The 25,707-nt window shown below is 40.7% G+C and overlaps 1 protein-coding gene across 4 annotated transcripts in view; it reads left to right on the top strand.

Annotated features, from left to right (window-relative positions):
• The window catches only part of MYO1B (myosin IB), a 222,487-nt gene that overhangs the window by 112,906 nt on the left and 83,874 nt on the right, over window positions 1-25,707 (top strand). For all 4 annotated transcript variants that reach the window (XM_044302812.1, XM_044302811.1, XM_044302809.1 and 1 more), the window contains exons 8-13: window positions 4,693-4,791; window positions 5,228-5,331; window positions 6,542-6,689; window positions 11,019-11,137; window positions 14,612-14,698; window positions 18,996-19,061. In XM_044302812.1, the coding sequence (XP_044158747.1) occupies window positions 4,693-4,791; window positions 5,228-5,331; window positions 6,542-6,689; window positions 11,019-11,137; window positions 14,612-14,698; window positions 18,996-19,061 (623 nt within the window). The remainder of the gene's footprint in view (window positions 1-4,692; window positions 4,792-5,227; window positions 5,332-6,541; window positions 6,690-11,018; window positions 11,138-14,611; window positions 14,699-18,995; window positions 19,062-25,707) is intronic.

Below are 25,707 nucleotides of genomic sequence, written 5' to 3'. Positions count from 1 at the left end.
TGCAAGTGTTCCATCACTAAAATCCTCCCCATGTCTTTGCACAATCTGTGATTATTGATGACCAGAATGTTCTTTATGGAATAGTAGTGGCAAGAAGAACAATTAGTAACAGGAGGAACAGAAAATTGTTCTTGAGCAAAGAATATTTCTACCTGTTGTGTAGTCAAGTGACAGGCCTCATGGCTGCTAGGAGAAATTCATGGCAGGAGTTTCCATGTCTTCCACGTCTGTCATCAATTCGGAGGCAGCACCACGTGCCACAATCACTCTGGGATAAGAGCCCAGCCTGTCAGTCAGAGGGAGTTTCTTTGTGCAACAGAGTCCTACTGGAGGTTCTATAAGAGTGGTCTCAGCCGGGCTGGCTGAGTGGTCATGAAGCTAGGTGATAGCCTGGACTTTGGGAGACACAGTGTCGCCTGTGGTACTAGGTCACTAGGTCAGAGTTGGGAAGACGGCTGGATCCTAATCCCCCAAAGGGACTCGTACTTGTACAGCCTGGAGGCTGGGGAAGGTATGAACTGTAACCTGTAGTTAAGTCAGGGACTAGGTTATGTTTAGTTAGAGCCCAGCCGGGCGAGTGTTTATTATTTTGTGTAATTGTTTGTTTACGTGGATGTGCTGCAATAAAGCACAGTATTTGGACCTTAAGCTTGGTGCCTGGCGAAGATATGTGAGAATGACCCCCGAAAGAGAGCTAATCCCCCACACTGTTCACTAATTTGTTTTAACTTAGACTTGGCAGCAAGACTCGAGCAGGCATCTGTGTGAGAAGGAGTGATGGCACTGGGCGAACCAGTGTTCACAAAAAATCCATATTTGCGATGCCCAAAATTCTTGTTTATCAGCAGAGTAATGCCCTGTGTATACAGGGGGTGTGCCCCCGACAATATGCTAAGTAAATGGGAAGGAACGATTGTAATAATAATTTTGTCCCCTTTGCATTTTGCACCACTTGGTGTTAGTTTTTGACCTGGTGTCTGCCCATTTAATATGACCTTTACATCTCCAGACCGTTACTAATGCTTTATAATTTATATATTTTTTTTATCTGATGAATTATTTGTCCTGTTCTTTCACGGACTTAAGACAGTTAGTCTTGTGTTGTAGAAGTCCTTTCATTGTTATGGAACAAGCTGGAACATTTCTACACTAAATGTCAGGAGCTGTTTGTTAATCATATAATTTATTGCTTTCACATGCCCCTAATCCTTTGTGATCTGCTCCTTTGAAAATGTTAACTCTTGCAGAAGTGTATGTACCTTTTTATCAGAGCTCTTGAATGTAACAATCAATCTTTACATGGGCAGAGTATACATAGGACAATGAATATAAAGGTGTCCAGTGAAAATGAAGTTTACTCATGTCAATATTGGTCGTAGAGTGTCCCTGATTAACCCTTTCATGACCAAGGGCCATTGATGCCCCAGTGTCCAGGTCAGTAAGTAAACACTTTTACTTATCCACGCCATTCTGAGATTGTTTTCTCGTGACACATTGTACTTCATGATAGTCATATATTTGAGTCAATATATTTCACCTTTTATTTATGAAAAAATCCCAAATTTTCCAAAAATTTTGAAAAATTCACAATTTTCCAAGTTTCAATTTCTCTGCTTCTAAAACAGTCATACCTAATAAAATATTTATTACTTAACATTCCCCATATGTCTACTTTATGTTGGCATCATTTTGGAAATGTAATTTTATTTTTTTAGGATGTTAGAAGGCTTAGAAGTTTAGAAGCAATTCTTACAATTTTTTTGAAAATTTCCAAAACCCACTTTTTAAGGACCAGTTCAGGTCTGAAGTCACTTTGTGGGGCTTACATAGTGGAAACCCCCATAAATGACCCCATTGTAGAAACTACACCCCTCAAGTTACTCAAAACTGATTTTACAAACTTTGTTAACCCTTTAGGCATTCCACAAGAATTAAAGGAAAATGGAGATGAAATTTCTAAATGTCACTTTTTTGGCAGATTTTCCATTTTATAATTTTTTTTTCTTTAACACATTGAGGGTTAACAGCCAAACAAAACTCAATATTTATTACCCTAATTCCGCGGTTTATGTAAACACCCCACATGTGGTCATAAACTGCTGTACGGGCACACGACAGGGCGCAGAAGGAAAGGAATGCCATACGGTTTTTGGAAGGCAGATTGTGCTGGATTGGATTTCTGAACGCCATATGTTTTTTATTTTTCTGCCGATCGTCTTGTGCAGGGGCTCGTTTTTTGCAGAAAGTGTTGAAGTTTTTATTGGTACCATTTTTGGGTGCATAGGATTTTTTGATCATTCATTATTACACTTTATGGGGCAAGGTGACCCAAAAATTGGCTGTTTTAGAACAGTTTTCATTTATTTATTTTTACAGCGTTCATCTGAGGAGTTGGGTCATATGATAGTTTTATAGAGAAGATCGTTACGGATGTGGCAATACCTAATATGTATACTTTTTCTTATTTAAGTTTTACACAATAATAGCATTTCTGAAACCAAAAAATGATGTTTTAGTGTCTCCATAGTCTGAGAGCCATAGCTTTTTTTTTATTTTTTGGGCGATTGTCTTAAATAGGGTATCATTTTTTGCGGGACGAGGTGACTGTTTGGTACTATTTTGGGGGTCATACGCCTTTTTGATCGCTTGCTGTTGCACTTTTTGTGATGTAAGGTGACAAAAATGGCTTTTTTTTTTACAGTTTTTATTTTATTTTTTTATGGTGTTTATCGGACGGGGTCTATCATGTGATATCTTTATAGAGACGGTCGTTACGGACGCGGTGATAATTAATATCTGTAGTTTTTTTATTTATTTATTTTTTATAGGAAAAGGCCATTTATTTTTTTAATTTTACCTTTTTATTTTTACTTTTTATTTTTTCACTTTTTTTTATTTTTTTTATCAAGTCCCTCTTGGATCTTGCATTGCAAAGTGTAATACATTCAGATGCCCTGTAGGTGGCAACAGCGGACGCTTTTGCAAAGCATCCGGTTGCCATGGCAACCATCGGGGCTGCCATCGCAGCGCAGCAGCCCCGATGGTGGAGAGAGGGAGCCCCCTCCCTCTATTTACCCCATGGATGCCGCTGACGCGGCATCTATGGAGTTACAGAACTTACAGCAGAGTGTCAGCATAGAGCTGACACTCTGATGGCGGTGGCTCATCAGGGGGGTACAAGCTTTGCAGCGCTTGGATTAAAGAGCTGCCAGAACGTTTATATACGTGGTAGCTGCACGGGGTATGTGCAGCTATCACATATATATACAGATTGCGGTCGGGAAGGGGTTAAATAAAACCAAAATGATTGCAGATGTGGCAATCGAACGTCTTAAATAAGAATGTGAATTCCAGTTTTTCATCTTTAATTCTGAGATAATATTGCTTGAAGTTACAGGCTTAAAACTTGATTTTGAGACTTGTCCCTTTTTTATATTGCTCATATGTGTTATAGATCAGTGATGTGGATTCATATTACTGTCCAGTATTGGTTATTTATTCCAGGGTGCTGTACATGTGAAATGCAGTAATTGGTACAATAAGGTCTCATGTACACAAACATATTTGATTTGTGGTCTGAAAATTACAGTTCTGCAAAAGACAAATGCAGTCCATGTGCCGTCCGCATACTTTTTTTTTTTGGGCAGATCAAATTACTTCAATGGGTCTGTGGTCTGCATTATGCGGACATATCCTATATTTTTGCCGAGTGGACATATTGATGCAGAAAGCACATGGGTGATCTGTATGCTTTCCGCATCCGTATGTCCATTCTGCAAAATGATAGAACATGTCCTATACTTGGCTGAGAAATGTGGAACACGACCTATTGAAATCAACGGGGCCGCTAAAAAACAATATGGTATCTGTATGTGTAGACTGTAAAATACATAGTCTTGTACGCGAGGCTGAAGTATAAAAAATAGTTAGAATGATACTGATGGAGACAGGACCACAAGACAGGACTGTCCACAAGGGCTTATAATCCACTAGGGAATGGGGACGAAGAAGGTAGGTGAGGGTAGAAGCTGCTCATCTGGCAGTGTAGTTGCAGCAGCGTTATTGTTAGGTGGTAGACTTTCTTTCACACATTTACACACACACTAGCCACTATTTAAGCCAGATAGGATGTAGATATTGATTTTGTATGGTGATTTTAAGCCATCATCTATAGTTAAAGGCCTTTTTAAAAATTTTATTTTTTTCTTCTTGGTAGGCTTACCTTTAAGGGCCTATTAAATGTGTCAATGATTGAGAATCAACATTGTGTTTGGCCTATCATCAACCCTTCTAGACAATTCACCAATCAGCCAACAAAAGAGAAAACCCTTGTTTGTTGCATTGTGCTTAAAAATGTTTGGTCAGCTACACATTGCCCCCTGTAAATAGGGGAGATGCTGCCAACAATATGCAAAGTGAACTTTCTAATCGCTCACACCTAGGAATTGAACAATGTTTCTAAAATGTTCTGAGAATGTTCTTCCAAGAAAAGATCATTTGTGGATTAGCAAGTATAGGATGAAAATGTTAAACATTTGATGTGTTTTTTTTATTTCACTTGATCATTGATCCTTTTGGTTCAAACCATCAGTTTTGATCAATTTTAGTCTGGGTATGGACATTTGTAGAGTGATATGTCAGATTATTTTATATTTTTCTTAATGTCCGTATTGTTTTGTGTCTTCTTTCTAGATCTCCTGGAAAAGTCCAGGGTTGTTAGACAGCCAAGGGGTGAAAGAAATTTTCACATCTTCTATCAGTTGTTGTCTGGTGCTTCAGAGGATCTACTAAGTAAGTATAAATTTGACAATGAAGAATGTGCCTTTAAGCAAGTAGTATGGCTTTTGTGGTCTCCCGCACTCTTCTGGGCTTTTGTGGTCTCCCGCACTCTTCTGGGCTTTTGTGGTCTCCCGCACTCTTCTGGGCTTTTGTGGTCTCCCGCACTCTTCTGGGCTTTTGTGGTCTCCGGCACTCTTCTGGGCTTTTGTGGTCTCCGGCACTCTTCTGGGCTTTTGTGGTCTCCGGCACTCTTCTGGGCTTTTGTGGTCTCCCGCACTCTTCTGGGCTTTGGTGGTCTCCGGCACTCTTCTGGGCTCTTATTTTACTTTTAGACATGTATTCACTGTTAACACATGAACCACTGTAGAATGGTGTTCAGACCTATCCCATGATACAGTTTATCCTGTTCTATCAAGTGCTGAGTTTTGTAATATTTTCATTTTATTAGCCAAATTAAAACTGGAACGGGACTTCAGCAAATACAACTATCTCAGCTTAGATTCTGCAAAAGTGAATGGAGTGGATGATGCATCTAACTTCAGAACTGTTAGGGTAAGATTTGAAATGTAGCGCTTTCAAGGTTGTTTGAGAAGTGTGTTTTTTTTTTTGTTTTTTTTTTCGTTTTTATTGTGGGGGGCAATCAGTATGGCTGTGCCTATGCTGTTTTGCCATGGCCATTCAGTTACAACTGAAGTGCAGCCATATAGGTTGTAACTTTACAAGAAGTTTCTCAGAAACTTACAATCAACAGCTATGCTGTTGGCATTTTCAATTCATAACAAATTGACAGCATATGAAAATGATCCAAAAAAAGAGTGATTGGTGTATAGAGTAACTGAGAGATTATGCTATTTAGTTATGGTGCTTCTTTTAAATGTAACCTGCTCTGCTCTGCAATTTCATGGTAGGCTGTTAAAACCCTGTGAAACAAGCACATGCATTTTAAAGGGGTTATCCGATGCGCCCCCCCCCCCCCCCCCTTGATTACAGTAACAACTTTTTGCTTACTGGACAAGCGCTGCATTCCCAGTCCTTTATATGCTTTTTGTACATTGTGCCGTACATTGTACATGTGATCCTAACCTGCTTACAACCCACAGTACATGCGTTAGACACCCAAAGTGCAAGGAGCATATAAGGACTAGGAGTGCAGCGCTGGCGTGGTTAACAACATTTATTAAGTACCAATGAAAAAACGGTCTCCCTCTATTGTCTTCGTCTTTTCCACAATGTTACTGTCATCAGTTAGCCATTGCTTAAAGGGTATGTGTAATCAGAAAATTTAGATTTATGCAAATCAATTTTTTTTTAAGTTTAAACACTTTTTTTAAGAATTTTTTTATTTTATTTTTTATTTCCATGTCATGATCCATAAAAAAAAAAAAAAAATATGTATATTTTTTTTTAACTTCACAAGTCTCTAAGCATGCCATAGAAGTCAGAGTCCTCTCCAAGCTATTGTATTAATGGCCCAAATCTTGCATACAAAACAATAAATAAAATAGTGACACATTTTTCCCCAATCTATCAGGTTTTAATTTACAGAAAACAAAATTATAGGCAACACATTTCCCTTAATTGTCTGTTAATTGTAAATCCTTTCCATTAAAGAGCATAGGATCAGACACATGTGCGGAATTTCTTCTTTGACGACTTAACCACGTACAGTATGTGAGAAGTTAAAAATAAGATTTTTATATTGTAGGATGTTTGTTCACTGAATTATTGCCATTTGTTTAAAATGATTATGATCCTTTCACAGAATGCGATGCAGATTGTAGGCTTTATGGAGCACGAAACACAGTCTGTTTTAGAAGTTATAGCTGCAGTGCTAAAATTGGGGAACATTGAGTTCAAACCAGAATCTCGTGTTAATGGTCAGGATGAAAGCAAAATTAAAGACAAAAACGGTAAGGGTGCTGTCTGCGCTTTACTATAATTAGACCGCTAATGGCCTAAACCAAGGTAATGTGATCTGTAAACAGGAGGGCTTTGTGAATCCAGTAATTGAAAATGATTGCTTAAGGGCTGGATTTCCTGGAGATCAAATTGTAGCCTAAAAGAGGCGCTGGTAAGAATCCCTCAGAACAAGAAGGCCTTGTGTTTGTAGGGCTTTGAAGGGTGTTAATGCCTTTTTTGTCTCTGACATTACTAGATCCAGGGAATAAGAATACAGTTGTGTTCAAAATAATAGCAGTCAGACATCACAAACCTGATCAATCAGTGTTTTTGGTAGAAATTTTATTTCTAGATGGCAAATAATTTACTAGCAGGTGTAGTAGAGTAATAGAAATCCAACAGACCCAACAGTCATGACATGCATGCTGCTGATTCTGTGTAATTGAATCACTTATTGAAAGGGGCATGTTCAAAATAATAGCAGTGTGGAGTTCAATTAGTCAGGTCATTCATTCCTCGAAAAAACGTTGACAATTATTGCCCTTTTTTAAGAAAGGAAGGCAGCAAATGTTGTACATACTGGTTACAGTTACTCTGAAATTCTGAGGAAAATTGGTCATTTCAGCAATTGTTCAGAAGAACAGTGTACCTTGATGAAAAAGTTGATTGGAGAGGGGAAAATGTATAAAGAATTGCAGAAAATGATGGGCTGCTCAGCTAAAATGATTGCAAATACTTTAAAATGGCAACCAAAACCTGAAAGACGTGGAAGTAAGCAAAAAACTACCATTTGAATGGATAGAAGAATAGCCAAAATGGCAAGGACTCAGCCAACAATCAGCTCCAGGAAGATCAAAGAAGGTCTATAGTTACCTGTGAGTACTGTTACAATTAGAAGACTCCTATGTGAAGCCAAGCTGTCTGCAAGAAGCCCCCCGCAAAGTCCCACTGTTGAAAAAAAAGACATGTGCTGAAGAGGTTAAAATCTGTCAAAGAGCGCATTGACTGGCCTAAAGAGAAATGGCGCAACATTTTGTGGACTGATGAAAGTAAGATTGTTCTTTTTGGGTCTAGTGGCCGGAGACAGTTTGTCAGACGACAACCCCCCCCCACTTCCAAACACTGAATTCAAGCCACAGTACACTGTGAAGACAGTGAAGCATGGTGGCGCAAGCATCATGATATGGGGATGTTTCTCATACTAAGGTGTTGGGCCTATTTATCACATACCAGGGATCATGGATCAGTTTGAATACATCAGAATACTTAGAGGTCATGCTGCCTTATGCTGAAGAGGAAATGTCCTTGAAATGGGTGTTCCAACAAGACAACGACCCCAAACACACCAGTAAACGTGCAACATCTTGGTTCCAGACCAACAAGATTGACATTATGCAGTGGTCAGCCCAGTCCAATATCTTAATCCAATAGAAAACTTGTGGGGTGACATCAAAAATGCAGTTTCTGAGGCAAAACCAAGAAATATAGAAGAACTGTGGAATGTAGTCCAATCATCCTGGGCTGGAATACCTGTTCACAGGTGCCAGAAGTCTGTTGACTCCATGCAACACAGGTACAGCAGTTCTCACAAACAGTGGTGACACAACTAAATATTAGTTAAGTGATTCAAACGAAAGCAAAATCTTCAAACATTTTTCAGTTTATATATTGAATGTTTGAGTTTGTAAAGAAGAATACAAACACTGCTATTTTATAACAGTCTAATATTAACTTTTCTTAATTTTTTTTTTTTTTTTTTTTTTTTTTTTTTAGAGGAACAATGCAATCTGATATATTTTTCTTCATGTTTTGATTTGGAATAGAATGTGTAATGTTCCCAATGCATTTATTATTTTGAACACAACTGTATATGGACATAGTCTTTTCTAAATGACTACATGATGACCACACAAAAGAATGTGATGTAAAGCCTCAACATGTCTCATTTTAATTGACCACAAAAGACGCACCACATGCTGTTACTGCAATTTGGTTCCTGGACTGTTAAATCAAGCTGGGGTTGTACTACATATCTGAAGGGGACTTTACACAGGTTGATAATGTGTACAATTCAGCACTTCAAGCAATTTATCCTGATCACGTAGAAGGCATACAACTCCTTTTTTAATTTTTTTTTATGTGGAAGCTGAAATTATCACATGGAAAAGGAATGGTGCCCGCTGGTAGATGGCTTTGTCTTGGAGCACCTTTTCTTTCATTTCAAGGGCCTCACCTTACAAATAAAAATGTTAACCCTTTTGAAAATTTGTGAGCACAAATTAGTCTGCAACTCAATAAGTGTTGAGATGATCACATTTGACAACTTAAAGGAGTAAAAAAGATCTAATTTTATACAGTCTGAGTGTACAATGCATTTCCATAACAGCATTTTTAGTTACATGTTAGGGGCCAGTTTACAATCGGGTATAGAGCCTTTAATATGAAAGGATCCCTAAAATTAGGAAACCCTTTTCATTGGGAAACTTTGATGTAAGAATAAGTTTTGAGGTACACAACAGGGTTATCCAAATTCTAAAAGATCCCCCTGCCCTCCTCCCTCCAGTGCCCCCCTCGTATACATTATATTTACCTGCTCCCCAGGGCACCCGCTTTGCTCTGGATCCCTGCACGGCCCTCACTGCACCCTGTCGCTGGCTATTTTGATCGGCACGACTGGGAGATGCAGCGGCGGTGTGCAGTATAATGTACAGTGGATATAAAAAGTCTACACACCCCTGTTAAAATGTCAGGTTTCTGTGATGTAAAAAAATGAGACCAAGATAAATCATTTCAGAACTTTTTCCACCTTTTTAATGTGACCTATAAACTGTACAACTCAATTGAAAAACAAACTGAAATCTTTTAGGTAGAGGGAAGAAAAAAATATAAAAATAAAATATTATGGTTGCATACGTGTGCACACCCTTAACGTAATACTTTGTTGAAGCACCTTTTGATTTTATTACAGCACTCAGTCTTTTTGGGTATGAGTCTATCAGCATGGCACATTTTCACTTGGCAAGATTTGCCCACTCTTCTTTGCAAAAACACTCCAAATCTGTCAGATTGCGAGGGCATCTCCTGTGCACAGATCTCTTCAGATCACCCCACAGATTTTCAATCGGATTCAGGTCTGGGCTCTGGCTGGGCCATTCCAAAACTCTAATCTTCTGGTGAAGCCATTCCTCTGTTGATTTGGATGTATGCTTTGGGTCGTTGTCATGCTGAAAGATAAAGTTCCTCTTCATGTTCAGCTTTCTAGCAGAAGCCTGAAGGTTTTGCGCCAGTATTGACTGGTATTTGGAGCTGTTCCTAATTAATTCCTAATTAACTAAGGCACCAGTTTACAGCACAGAAACCTGACATTTTAACAGGGGTGTGTAGACTTTTTATATCTACTGTATATGAGGGGCATGGATATTGGGGGTGGAGGGGTCTTTTAGAATTTAAATCACCCCTTTAAATAAGGATCAATTATTATAAGACCAGAACAGGCTTCAAAGCCAGATATGTGAAGATTAGGCATTTCAAAAACACAGATAAGTTCTAGATGTGGTCATCGCCTCCAGGTACACTACTGTAGCATATGAAAAGCAGTCAGATATTCTCTTGTCTGGATGAAACTAATATTAACCCAAATTTACAACACTGCTTAAGTGGGAACATTTCTTCCTATTAGAAATTATTCACTTTGCATCAATATATCATATCCCAAAATGGCCATTTTCTATACCCTCTGTGAATGGATATGGCCTAAGCTATGTGCAATACTGTGGTCACGTGGCTGAGGACATGTAGTCAGTGAACATTCCCAGTGTTGGCCATCTGTTTCTGTAACATAATGGTGGATGAATTGTCCTCAGTTTAGACAGTTTATTTCTAGAGTAGATGGATCACAGTGGTTCATGGTGTATGAGAGGTTTGCTGCATCTTTAGATACATCGGTCTGTTATGTCACCTTTTGGTAGGCATACTTCAGACCAGCGTTTTACCCCCAAAATGTTGGCGCAATGTAGCATGGCTTTCCTCTAAACCACACTTCTTTTTCCTGTAAGCCACGTCCCTTATCTGGTCAGGACTAAAACGCACAATAAATGTGGTGCAAGGCATTTACCCTGGTTTTTGGCTTAACTTGAGTCTGAATTCTAGTAGTAGCATTTTGAATTGTGCAATCAAACTTTTTCCTTTTAGAGTGCTGTTTTTTCATAGTTATACATGCCCTGTTTTGGTTTGGTTAAGATATACCACAGGCGGTAGTCTGTATGTTTCTTCAGAAATAAGTACTTTGTGTAAATCTCTTGTTCTAGAACTGTCTATATTTTCTTATTAATAACCTATAGAGTTGAAAGAAATCTGTGAGCTGACGGGCATTGACCAGAGTGTGCTAGAACGAGCTTTCAGTTTCCGAACTGTGGAAGCCAAACAAGAGAAGGTCTCCACAACACTCAATGTTGCTCAGGTTGGTTATTAACCAAAGTTTTGCATTTGTTTAATTAGCAACACCGATGATTTGACTACCTGCTCTTTTTTGTTTTTCGTGTTCAACTGCCATCTCAATCTTATTGCGTTTACTTTACTTCCCTGTTTCGCTGTATCTAATGCTTTGACAGTTCGTTTTCCTGCACAGCACTACCTGATAAGTAAAAAAACAAATAAAGTAATTAGTCTTTGGAGGAGATTTATCAAAGACCGGTGTTTTACACTGGTTTCGAAATCTCATGTGCTGCTGGAGAATGCGACTAATTTATGGTGAGCCACAGGCATCGTCGTAAATTAGGCTCATACTGTGGCTGTCCGTGTGCCAGAATGAAATTTCGGTGGCCTTTTGCTCCTTAAAACAGGCACAAATGAAGATAAATGTGGTGGACCTGCTGATTCCAACCCTCTCCCCACCCTTATCGCACCCTCTTGTCAGAAAGTGGCAAGGGCGCCGCAGAAACGCCATTTGTGAAAGCATTTTTTGCAAGTGGTGTTTAAAAGTCACAAACATGAAGTTTGCAGCATTTTAACGCTAAAGAGATGCAGGGAGATTTCTTTTCTTGATTATGTGTGTCTATGTAAGGCTGCTTTCACACAATCCGTTCAGGGCTCTCACACGCGGTCCAAAACGGATCAGTTTTGCCCTAATGCTTTCTGAATGGAAAAGGATCTGCTCAAAATGCATCCGTTTGCCTCCAGTCAGGCTCCATTTCACTGTGGAGGTAGACACCAAAATTCTGCCTGCAGTGCTTTGCTGTCCGATTGACGAAACTGAGCCAAACCGATCCGTTTTTGACACAATCTGGCACAATAGAAAACTGATCAGTCTTCCATTGACTTTCAGTGGAGTTCATGACTGAGCTGTCTAGGCTATGTTACAGATAATACAAACGGATCCGTTCATGACGGTTGCATGTGGTTGTATTATTGTAACAGAAACATTTTTGCAGATCTATGATTGATCCGTCCCCAAAAACGCGAGTGTGAAAGTAGCCTAAGCTTAAAGGGACACTGACATGTTTATAGGGCCCATTTAGTTATTCCTATGCAGTCATAGGTCTATTAAACTGGATTCCAATGATGTAAGAGTACCCTGCTGTCCGCATTTTAAACAACTATATATTAATCTGTCAATCACCTTCCTTTATGCCCAAGGGGCGTTTTTTCTCCTACCTTTTGTGCCCAGCCGCTCCCCAACTGTCGTTTCCTACCGCCACCCAGCGCAGTGAATAATAATAAGCTGGGCGGCTGTAGGAAACGACAGTTGGGGTGCGGCTGGGCACAAAGGTAGGAGAAAAACCACCCTTTGGGCATAAAGGAAGGTGATTGACAGACTAATATAAAGTTGTTTTTACATGGTTTAAAATGCGGACAGGGGGTACTCGTATATCATAGGAATACACTTTAATAGACCTAATGTTAGTTCCTGAAAATTTTGCTGAGCAAACGTTCATTCATCGGGTGATCACATTGTTCATGTGGCATGTGTTCATAGTCTGTGGGCAGCACATAGTCTTCTGCACAAACAATGAATCTGCTTGGGGATGAACAATCACAGTAGCAATCATTTATTGGCCCATGTAAAGGCACAGGTCGAGAACTGGGCAATTATTCGGCATGAGCGTTCATAAAAATGTGTGTTCCCAATATTGCCCCATATTAAGGTGTCATCAGTCACCCAATGTGCAAGCAAAAACTTGTTCAGTGGGTGATCACATCTTCTATGTGGCACATAAAATCATAATTTGTGGGCACATCGTCCTGTGCAAACAGGGATGTGCTGCCATCAGGTAAAGAATCTGTATGGGTACAAATGATCAACGTAGTGATCATTTGTTCCCATACAGAGGAGGAGATTACTTTATGTCATTGACCTATGTAAAAGGCCATTAAGGCGAATTCTTTGTCAGTTTGATCAGAATTCAGCTTCAATAAGTGTTTATGAGCGGTCAGGAATGAAGAGATGAGGGCTACAGATCAAGCCATCACAGCAGCTCCCTGACAGATTCCAACACGAGTATTCAAACAATAATATTCCCATTTAAAAGGCAGGGTAAAACACAACCTTAATCAGCTCAGTTAACATCTATGAGATTAAGGGTCCTTTCACACGTCCGCAAAAGGGTCCGCACCCGTTCCGCAAATTTGCGTAACAGGTGCGGACCCATTCATTCTCTATGGGCCCAGACGTAAAGCGGAGAGCACACTATGTGCTCTCCGCTTCCGCATTTGCGGTGCGTGGCCCCGAACTTCCGCTCCGCAAAAGATAGAACATGTCCTATTCTTGTCTGCAGCTGCAGACAAGAATAGGCATTTCCATAGCGGGTGCCGGCTGGGTGTGTTGCGGATCCGCAATTTGCGGGTCCGCAACACACCATGGACGTGTGACTGGACCCTAAGCAAGAAAAAAGTGATATCAGTAAGTTGTAAATCCCTGTGCCCCAAACACCCCGAAGAAAGTGTCCCAAAATGTTTGAAAACGATTAATACATATCAATTGGGTGAATTCTCTGTAAATGTCCTGGAAGGTGCCCCTTAGGTATATGTGTAAGGCTGCACATATAGATATACCCCTGCACTCTGTAAAGTAGGATTGTGGTGCCATTGGTAGGCTGTACATAGTAATATACTTTGAAGGGGTTGTGTCACTTCGGCAAGTGGCATTTATCATGTAGAGAAAGTTAATACAAGGCACTTATTAATGTGTTATTAACCATATTGCTTCCTTTGGCTGGATTCATTTTTCATCACATTATACACTGGTCGTTTCCATGGTTGCGACCACCCTGCAATCCAACAGCAATGGTCATGCTTGCTCACTATAGGAAAAAGTGCCGACTTCTCTGGTGGCTGGGACTGTGGGAACACACATAGGCTGGTGCTTTTTCCTATAGTGTGCAAGAGCGGCCATCGCTGATGGATTGCAGGGTGGTCATAACCATGGAAACAAGCCGTGTATAATGTGATGGAAAAACGAATCCAGCCAGCAAAGTAGACAATATGGATATATCCATACATTGGCGAGTGCCTTGTATTAGCATTTATTATATAGAGATAGTTATTTGTTGAAGTGACAAAACCCCTTTAAGTTAGAAAGGTATGAGGTGGCAGAGCCAGGCTGACAGCACCTGGTATATTTGTGGTGGCCGACTGTATAAGTACACAACAGGCTACTCTTTCCTATGCAGAAAAAAAATATACTGATGATACCAAAAGGCTCTCTCTTTGACATGCCGTAGATCAAGCCCACATGGGCCCTATTGCAACAGGAGCATTTGCTGGTGCGCACCAAACTTTAGCCTTTGTACATAGATTTACATGTATAATATGCCCTTTTAACTGGCGCAGGATATTCTACTCACTGATCCACTTGAACAGGGTTATAGAAGCTGTCAACTCAAGATGTTCTATGGACTCTCCAGTTTAACGTTCTTTTCCTCTGCCTTATATGCAGGCCTACTATGCACGTGACGCCCTGGCTAAAAACCTGTACAGCAGATTGTTCTCCTGGCTTGTCAACCGGATAAATGAGAGCATTAAGGTACAACATACTATTCTATTTTTGTTTATAATGAAAAATGTAATTATGATGTACAGTCTTTAGACACATTTTTCATAACTTAAGGATTTGAAACAAAGCGGTCACAATATGATTGAAATGTAGGCTTCCAGCTTTAATTCAAGGGCTTTAACAAAAGTCTTGACATTTAGGAATGGCTCAAAAAAAAAAACAGCAACAGGATTCTGTGGAGAGATGAAGCTAAGATAAGCCTGTACCTGAATGAAGGTAGTAGAAGGAAAGTATGGACTATAACAGTGGTGGCGAGCCTATGGCACGGGTGCCAGAGACGGCACTCGGAGCCCTCTCTGTGGGCACCCACACCCTGAAAAAAGTCTGTGGTGTACCAATATGCCTAGACTTTTCCTGCCATTCATCAGCACAGGTGAGCTATGAACGGCACAGATAGCGCACTGAATGTAGGCAGGCTATAACTAAATGATAAAGTACACGGAAGATATACTATTAGACTGTAGTATTCAGGGGGAAATTGCAGTTTTGGGATAAATAGGTGGGTTTTGGGTTTCAGTTTGGGCACTCGGTCTCTAAAAGGTTCTCCATCACTGGACTATAAGACATAGTGGAAGCAGTGCTAGTCTAGAGCTAGATAGACATTTCGCAAAGGGCTCATGCACATGAACGTATTTTCTTTGTGTCCATTCCATTTTTTTGCGGACTGTATGCGGAACATTAATTTCAATGGGTCCGCAAAAAAAGGATGGTCCGCATTACGGACAAGGGTAGTACTGTTCTATTAGGGTCCAGCTGTTCTGTTCCGCAAAATACGGAATGCATACGGACGTCATTCGTATATTTCTGTGGATCCATTTTTGTGGACCACAAAATACATACGGTTGTGTGCATGAGCCCTTAATTTCAGTCAAATGCTGCAAAACTGATTGAATGGAACTTTGCAGAACAGGTGGATAATGACCAAAGAACATGTTCTCCAGTGGCCACCAGTCTCCTTGACTGAGCTTACTTTACACTCGCTGAAGAAAAAAAATGAAGGCAGAAAGACCCACAAACCAACAAAAAAAACGCCTGGCAGAGCATCTGAATGGAGTAAAGTCAGCAGTTTGTGCCATCTATGGGTTCCAGACTTCAGGCAGCCACTGACTGCCCAAGATTTACAGTTGAGCATGTGAAAATGGAGGGACTATGGAACAAATGGCTGGAATTCCTAAAACATTAATCCATCGTGGTGGTGTACAGAGGCTAAATTATGAAAATTATGGGGGCCTTGTGCATGCAGAATGTATAACCCTGTTCTGCTATCAAGCTTACACATTTCAGTGAAATATTGTGTGCATCTTATCATTGCATCGTCAACATGCACTGCCCAGAAATGGACATTATGTGTTTAATTACCTTTTAAATGGTAACTCATTTTTTTTCTATATTTTTTTATTTGCTAGTTTATTAGAGCTAGGCATGTATACCTGAGTTAGTCTGTCAATGATTGTCAAAAGATCTGTAATTACCTTATAATAACAGCTTTCATTAATGTCCTCTGTCTCTTTCCACTGCTCCCTTTAAAAGACCGTTGCTAGGGCTGGTCGGTCTTCCCTTTAGTATAAACAGAAGACAGAGGGGCAGTCCTCCACACTGCATGCCTGCAGTAGGCTTCAGAGTGAGGAGTGGTGTCTCTCAGTATTCCAATGCTACAGCAAGTGTGTATGGGAAGTGAGGGAAAGCAGTTTTGGCCTCAGAGAACTGGCAGAGGAGCCATCTTGAGAAGGTCCTCATATTGTTAATGTTTAAACAGCCGTATGTGCTACAATACATTTTTTTGATGAAAACGTGAGTCACCCTTTAGGCCTGTAATTCCATGTTTAGGATTTACCTATTGCAGACCCTGTTATATTTTAGTATTTAAGTAGTTTCCACTTTTATATAAATAAAGGTTAAGGGTGTCTTCTTGTTGAAGTGTAACAGTCATTTTGGTTTACTTTTAATATAGTGTAGGGACAGGGATGTTAAACATTTTAATAATATACTTCATTAGGGAAAGATGTTTCTTTCTACTAGACAACAAGGTGTAAAGAATCTTAACAAAGTTTTCTAACTGGAGATTCAGTCTTAAGTCTGCAGAAGACGTTTGTGTAACATGAGGGGCTCCCAGCCGCCTCCTGTTACTGCCCTGGTCCCTGACTGTGGACGTGTGTACTATCACTGTCCGTCACCCTGCCTTTCTGACTTTTTACACACAGGCATATTTAGTGCTCATTACAATGCTGAAGACCGACTCTTACACTCAGATTAGGGGTGGGCAATATGGCCTAAAATCTATATTGCAATATAATTTGAAACATGTGCGATATATATTGCAATATATTATTTTATTTTCTTCTGTATGTATACAAATTACAAAACCTTTTCAAGAAATTTTTAATATGTGTATTGTGTAACAGATCTTTTTCCAAACAATGTAAAGATAAAGACTGAGTGTTAGTAAAACACAAATTTTCATACATGACCCCCAGAGCAAATGCCATCAGCCCCATGGCATTTGCCATCATCATACATATTCCCCAGGGGCCCAGAGCCAGTGCCATCGGCCCCATGGCATTTGCCGCCATCATCATCATCATACATGACCCCCAGAGCCAATGCCATCAGCCCCATGGCATTTGCCATAATCATACATATTCCCCAGGGGCCCAGAGCCAGTGCCATCAGCCCCGTGGCATTTGCCGCCATAATCATCATCATCATACATGTCCCTCAGAGCCAGTGCCATCAGCCCCATGGCATTTGCCATCATCATCATACATGTCCCTCAGAGCCAGTGCCATCAGCCCCATGGCATTTGCCGCCATCATCATCATCATCATACATGACCCCCAGAGCCAATGCCATCAGCCCCATGGCATTTGCCATCATTATACATATTCCCCAGGGGCCGGAGCCAGTGCTATCAGCCCCATGGCATTTGCCATCATCATCATCATCATACATGTCCCTCAGAGCCCGTGCCTTTCCTGCAGGGTGCTCGGCAGCAGCTGGCTGATGGAGTCCGCAGGTGTCGCGTCTTCTTCCCAGCATGCATTGGGCGGGACCTGATATCACACACAGCATCAGCCAGCGGGCTGACGCTGTGTGCACGCAAGGCCCTGGCCAGTACAGCGCAGTGCGGACTCTGGAGTCGGGCGGCCACAGAGCGGTGAGTGAGAATCTTCTTCAATTCACTTCCGATCTGTGGTCATATTGCAGTCTGGCGATATAGACAAAATGTGTATCGCTGCACAAATTGATATTGTGAGTATCGCCTATATCGCCCACCCCTAACTAAGTCATGATACACCTGCTCAATCTGGGCACACTCAGGATGCAGGTGCCACCCCAAAACTATAAACTCTGATACAGTACAAAGGCACACACTGCCACCAATATTCAATAGAAGAGTACATCTTTATTATTACAAAATAGTTAAAATACATGCATAATAGGCAGACACATAAACCACATAACAATGCCATAATGCGGTCAAATCTCTAAATATTAGGGGGAATGGTAAAGAACTAAATGCTCAAATAGTAGTGTTCAATCTAATATATAAACCTGTAATTACAGGTAGTAAAAAGACTACCACCAACCCATAGACAATTTAATAAAAAGCAATACAGATGCAAAGTATAGCCCATTATAGACCCCAATGTGTGTTTTGCATTGCTTCCTCAGGGGGTTAGCTGTCTATGGGGCACTACACTCCTTAAAAACGAACATGACCCAATCACAAATCATAGACCTATTCTTGCACATTTTAAGGAACATTTGTAGATTTGACCGCATTATGGCACTTGTTATGCGATTTATATGTCTGCCTATTATGTATGTATTTTTACTATTTTGCAATAATAAAACTTTACCTTTTTATTGACTATTGGTGGCAGTGTGCTTCTTTATACCGTATCGGATTTTATATATTAGATTTCTTTAGTATTGTGAATAGGTGGAACAAGTGAATATTCATGGAGATGGCAATAGTGATGCATGCCCATTGGGGCCATTCTGTTGGTCACTAGGGCAGATTTCTCAGATACAACTTTACCTGAGCAGCATCAGTAAAGATCCAACATGTCATATAGAGTTTGTCACCAGCAAGAGCAGACGGTCTAAATCTATAGCTGCACAAGTCTACAATTGCCGTGCTAGCTTGAGGTCATCCAGCTCAGGTTGGTCCAGATGTTTATTTTTTGCTAGAACAGAAACAGAGCAAATTGAGGCACCGAGGAAGGGAAATATTGTATAACATTTACATTTTATATTTCCTAAGGCACAAAGTAAAGTACGAAAGAAGGTAATGGGAGTCCTGGACATTTACGGTTTTGAGATTTTTGAGGTAAGGCTTTTTTCGTTTTTGCTTGGCAAGGGTAATATGCTACGTGTGGTATTGATGATTCATAAAATCTTATGGTAACATGTACGTATTTTCCACAAGAACATTCAGTCTCTGCAAAAAGTAAATCCAAATGCTTAAAATCTTTTTCTTGCCTTTTTAATGACATGTTTTCAGTAACCTTGTGCTGTACTAAAGGTTTGATGAGTAAGAGTATGGGCAGGTATTAAAGAACGGTGGCCCGCGGTCAGCAGAACAAACGTTTGTACAACCAAATATTCATTCCTGCTCATCACCATATAGAAACATGCTCCGCTATCTGCTAACTCTTGTTTATCCAGCGAAATAATAGTTTGTCACCATCTCCCTGTGTAAGCGTATGCCTGCACATGCCACCACTGAGACCATTATTTGGCCGGCAGTGGTGATGTGCATATTAGTCGAGGAGAAGGGAGCTTGGTGCTGGAATCTGAGCCTCAGTGACAGGTGAGAGTATTTTTTTTATTTTAACCCTTGTACCCTGCCTGACCAAATCAAATTCAATAAAGATATGTTTTCATAATGTTGGCTCAATTTGTGCTAATTGATCTGTATGTTCTGGACCATGGTAGGTTTATCAATGGTCTTACATGTTGGTCCAAAATAGGAATTGCATAAGAGAGGCTATGACACAAGTGAGTGATATCACCATACAGGTGCTATCTATACCTAGGTATAACGATAACCGTGAGCACACCGTCACAGTACGTGCACATGTTTAACTCCCAATCTTCAAACACAACCCAGTAAAATACAATTCTGTGGCAGATTTTTTTCTAACACCATAGAGCACAGTTGGTGAACTGGCCTGATTTCAGCACCTCACACAATAGGGCAGGGCTGCCACTGGCCTACCCACCAATTATTAGCTAGTGCTGCCCGCACTCCTCAACTGGCTCCCTCTGAACAACTGCTGGTCCATCCAGACCAATCTTTGTGGTTGTCGGAGCTACCTGAAAAAGGGGGGCTGGGGATCTGCCATGCAGCTTGTGTTCAGTAAGACTGCATTCACAAGACAGTGGGAAAAAAAGGTCATCAAAAATTGGATGAACTGTCAGTTTTGGCCACTTTGCATCTGTTAACATCCATTTCCTAACCCCACAAACACCTTCGGAAGGAGAGTTCTAAAGTCAAATGAGGCATTATCTGCTGATGGATCAGCTGGAAGCAGAGGCGCATAAAAATCAGAAGTCAACTCGATTTTTAGAAAAGTGGCATGCTTTCATATCTAGACATTGGTCTACAGAGGATATTAATTCTCTTATGACAAACTTTAAATATACAGAATGGTATCTATTAAAGGATCTAAAAGGGACATTGGGGAGGCTGAAAGTGGAGTAGTGGCAAAAGTGGAAACAAAATCCACACAGAAAAATTACTATAGGAGTGTGAGTCATATCCAGATGGGGAGGGGGGAGGAGGGTATATTGTTAAGGGATTACCAACTTTGTATCTTGTATATGTACATTAGACTTATTTCATCACGCATGCATTGTTGAGCAGTGTACTTGTCAATAATATCCATATGCGACAGGATGTTTTCATCTGAAGATTTGAACAAAATGTTGAATAAAAAAAAAAATATCAATTTCCTGGCTATCTGACCATTTTTAACGTCCGTTTTTCATCCATTTTAATGCCCATTTAAAACTGATGAATTTCTTTGGCTTTTTTGAACCCCAATCGATGCAGAGCCCTAATTATATACCCACAGTGTCCTCAGTATATACAGTACAGACCTAAAGTTTGGACACACCTTCTCATTCAAAGAGTTTTCTTTATTTTCATGACTGTGAAAATTGTAGATTCACACTGAAGGCATCAAAACTATGAATTAACACATGTGGAATTATATACATAACAAAAACGTGTGAAACAACTGAAAATATGTCATATTCTAGGTTCTTCAAAGTAGCCACCTTTTGCTTTGATTACTTCTTTGCACACTCTTGGCATTCTCTTGATGAGCGTCAAGAGGTAGTCACCTGAAATGGTCTTCCAACAGTCTTGAAGGAGTTCCCAGAGATGCTTAGCACTTGTTGGCCCTTTTGCCTTCACTCTGCGGTCCAGCTCACCCCAAACCATCTCGATTGGGTTCAGGTCCGGTGACTGTTGAGGCCAGGTCATCTGGCGCAGCACCCCATCACTCTCCTTCATGGTCAAATAGCCCTTACACAGCCTGGAGGTGTGTTTGGGGTCATTGTCCTGTTGAAAATTAAATGATGGACCAACTAAACGCAAACCGGATGAAATAGCATGCCGCTGCAAGATGCTGTGGTAGCCATGCTCGTTCACTATGCCTTCAATTTTGAATAAATCCCCAACAGTGTCACCAGCAAAGCACCCCCACACCATCACACCTCCTCCTCCATGCTTCACAGTGGGAACCAGGCATGTAGAGTCCATCCGTTCACCTTTTCTGTGTCGCACGAAGAAAAGGTGGTTGGAACCAAAGATCTCAAATTTGGACTCATCAGACCAAAGCACAGATTTCCACTGATCTAATGTCCATTCCTTGTGTTCTTTAGCACAAACAAGTCTCTTCTGCTTGTTGCCTGTCCTTAGCAGTGGTTTCCTAGCAGATATTCTACCATGAAGGCCTGATTCACACAGTCTCCTCTTAACAGTTGTTCTAGAGATGTGTCTGCTGCTGGAACTCTGTGTGGCATTGACCTGGTGTCTAATCTGAGCTGCTGTTAACCTGCGATTTCTGAGGCTGGTGACTCTGATGAACTTATCCTCTGCAGCAGAGGTGACTCTTGGTCTTCCTTTCCTGGGGCGGTCCGCATGTGAGCCAGTTTCTTTGTAGCGCTTGATGGTTTTTGTGACTGCACTTGGAGACACTTTCAAAGTTTTCCCAATTTTTCGGACTGACTGACCTTCATTTCTTAAAGTAATGATGGCCACTCGTTTTTCTTTACTTAGCTGCTTTTTTCTTGCCATAATACAAATTCTAGCAGTCTATTCAGTAGGACTATCAGCTGTGTATCCACCTGACTTCTCCACAAGGCAACTGATGGTCCCAACCCCATTTATAAGGCAAGAAATCCCACTTATTAAACCTGGCAGGGTACACCTGTGAAGTGAAAACCATTTCAGGTGACTACCTCTTGAAGCTCATCAAGAGAATGCCAAGAGTGTGCAAAGCAGTAATCAAAGCAAAAGGTGGCTACTTTTAAGAACCTAGAATATGACACATTTTCAGTTGTTTCAAACTTTTTTGTTATGTATATAATTCCACATGTGTTAATTCATAGTTTTGATGCCTTCAGTGTGAATCTACAATTTTCATAGTCATGAAAATAAAGAAAACTCTTTGAATGAGAAGGTGTGTCCAAACTTTTTGTCTGTACTGTATAGTTGCCCCCCATAGTGCCCCAATTATAAATAATGCCCCTCTGTAGTACCCCAAGGACATATGACCCCCCATAGTACCCCCAGTATATAGGAGGACCCAGCATGATCATGTGACGTCACAATGCTGGGATCATCAGATCCTTTTGTTTCCAATGTAGAGCCATAGCAAGTGTTGCTGTGCATGCATGTGATGAGTGAGGTTTTTACCCATTATAACAGCTATTAGAAGGGTGCACTTCTGTCAAAACGGGCGGCTGTTAAAACGGACCCATTGATTTCCATAGGGTCCGCCTGGCCGTCAAAACGGTCAGAAATGAGACACGTCCTTTTTTTGGCCATCCATTATTCACAGGCTGTGTGAGCAGCACCATAGACTTCAATGGTTCTTAAAACATCTGTGTGACGTACCCTAAGAAAGGAAAGTAGATTTGTTTTATGATTGTGGCATTTAAAAGGGGTTTGCTCTGATTTATCAGTTTGGCAGCCCCTTACATTATACAACTGGAAGTATTTTAAACCATTCTTAAAATAATCAGATTTGGGTTTATTTATGACTTTTTGTCAATACAACATTGAAATATATTTTCTCTTTTCTTTGTTATAGCCATTGCTTAATGTAACAAAGGAGACGTCTAAAAAATTGTCAGGATATATATTGTCTTGAGATTCCTTTCATCTTACTTTGCAGTGGTCAATGTCTTCCCTTATAACAGCCGTTCCCCTTCACTAAGGCAACGTGTCTGGGATCTGGCAGGAGTCCTGCTTGAACTAGCTGAGTATGCATCCAGTACTTGATGAAATGAATGTGTGTAGGGTGAAGTGGAGGCAGCAGGCTTATGTCAGCAGAATGCATTCTTTAGCTGTGCTGAGGAAGGCAGATGGCAACAGACTGTTAGATGGAATACCATGGTCCCTCATTCCAAATAGTACCAGCTCCACCGTATAGAAAAATACTGGGGGAATTTATTATTTGCATGTATTTAGGTCAGTTTTTAGATTGGAGTTACTGTACGCACTGTAATTTGGTGCACGTGCAATGTGGTTCGCACCTAAATCGGTAGAGGTACGCCTGGGGGATGCATGGCATGGAGGTGCAACTTTTTAAAATGTCATAGAAAATTAATAAAAAACATTAAAGTAATCTACACAACAAACTTGGCCTAAATCCCACTCTGATTTTGAAAGTGGTACAGGAGGCCGCAATTGTGCGTAACTAAAAACATGCGCCAACAGATGAAACATTTTTCAGTTATCAAATGTGTTATGGCAAAAAACTGGCGTAAGACATTGGTTACTAAAACTGACATGTTCTGTTGTAGCCTTTAGGATTGGTTCAGTTTGACAGTATGGGGCGAAAAGCTTGTGCATCCCTGGTACAGATGAAATATTTTTTTAGCCCAAAGTGCTCTGTTATGCATGACTGTTGAAAACGTGTTAATAAGTCTACTTTCACACTGCCGTTTTGGCTTCGTTCAGGGCTCTCACAAGCGGTCCGAAACGGATCCGTTTTCTCCTAATGCATTCTGAATTGAAAAGGATCCGCTCAGAATGCACCAGTTTGCCTCCAGTCAGTCTCCATTCTGCTCTGGTGGAGGACACCAAAATGCTGCCTGCAGCGTATTGCTGTCCGCCTGACGAAACTGAGCCAAACGGATCCGTCCTGACACACAATGCAAGTCAATGGGGATGGATCAGTTTTCTTTGACACAATCTGGCACAATAGAAAAGTGATCCATCACCCTTTGACTTTCAATGGAGTTCATGATGGATCCATCTTGGCTATGTTACAGATAATTCAAACGGATCAGTTCATGACTGATGCATGCGGTTGTATTATTGTAACAGATCTGTTTTTGCAGATCCATGACTGATCCGCCCAAAACGCGAGTGTCAAAGTAGCTTAACACGATGATGATTATAGATGGCTTTCAATAGATCATGATCCTTGTACAGTACCTGCCGGGGAGAATACCATAAATGAATATAATATTGCAGGTTTGACATAGGAGATACTTATATGCATCCTTATCTGTTCAGTTTCCATCTCTGTAAATATCCTATTCTGGTTCAGTCTAGCTGGTACTGCCAAGATGGAACAGTCCAAAGTCGTCTTCTTTTTCTTGTGCTGTCTGGACATTTCTGACACATTGATAGGTTATGCCATAAACATTTCCCCCCTCTGGGACCCGTTCCTATCTCAAGAACTGGGCCCCACCATGAATCACTGCTATGGGATGCCTGAAAATAGCCAAGTTCTGGCTCTGCTATTTTGGAAGTCACATAGCAGTGAATGGAGAGAACACCATGCACGTGCAGCTTGCTTTTCATTCATGGCAGGACCCTCTTCTTGAGATTGGAGTAGGGCCCAGATGTGGAAACCAGCCCTATTGAACATTTATGGCATAGTTCATCAATATGCCATAGATTTCCAGATGGGGCAACGCCTTTAATGGCCTGGGAAGATATTTTTCCCTACTGTAATTGTGCACCGTGTATCTCTTACCTGGGGAGAGGTCTCATTTACACGAAACGTGCAGTAAATTTGTTAAGAAGACAGATGCTGGCTAATGGTTACATGTAAAACCTATTCTATGGTCCCGTCCGCCATCCCCTCTGTGCTCAGAAAGCAAATGTTTCTAACATTACAACCAGCAGCCCATTATGGAAACAAGCTGTGCAAAGGCTGGGTAGGGCAGGGCCCTGGATAGTTCACATATCTTTCTCATTTTCCCACAATTGATTTGGTTAGGAAGTGGAACTTCGAGGATTATTTTTGAACCTCAACATTTTTCTTTCACTGCCGGCTTCCTCTCTGTCTTGTCTTTTAATTAAAGCATTCCACTTATGTTACTTACTAATGGCTGTAGACTTATTTACTCACTGTTTTCACTTTCCAATATGTGGACTTTCTTCATAGTCTTCGACTTAACATACAGTTATACAGAACTTGCCAGATGTGTCCTTGAGAATGAATATCATAGAAGTAAAGCTTGGTATTTTCCAGTGTGTTATTTTAGTGGAACATAAAACCATGGAAACAACCAAACGTCACTTCTATAATGTTTATCTTCAGGGACATGGACAGCACCAGAAAAACCCACAGTTTCTATATATATATATTTTTTTTTACATCTGTACAATCTGGGCAACAGGTGACCCAGGATGGACTTCAGGCAACCAACCTCGTACCATTAGAAGCCATACAGGACATTGTGCTCCAAGCACAATGGGTCCAGGTTGACCTTTTCCTTTC

The sequence above is a fragment of the Bufo gargarizans genome, chromosome 8 (genome assembly GCF_014858855.1).
Source record: "Bufo gargarizans isolate SCDJY-AF-19 chromosome 8, ASM1485885v1, whole genome shotgun sequence".
Taxonomy (NCBI): Eukaryota; Metazoa; Chordata; class Amphibia; order Anura; family Bufonidae; genus Bufo; species Bufo gargarizans.
This window is presented reverse-complemented; position numbering and strand designations above follow the sequence as displayed.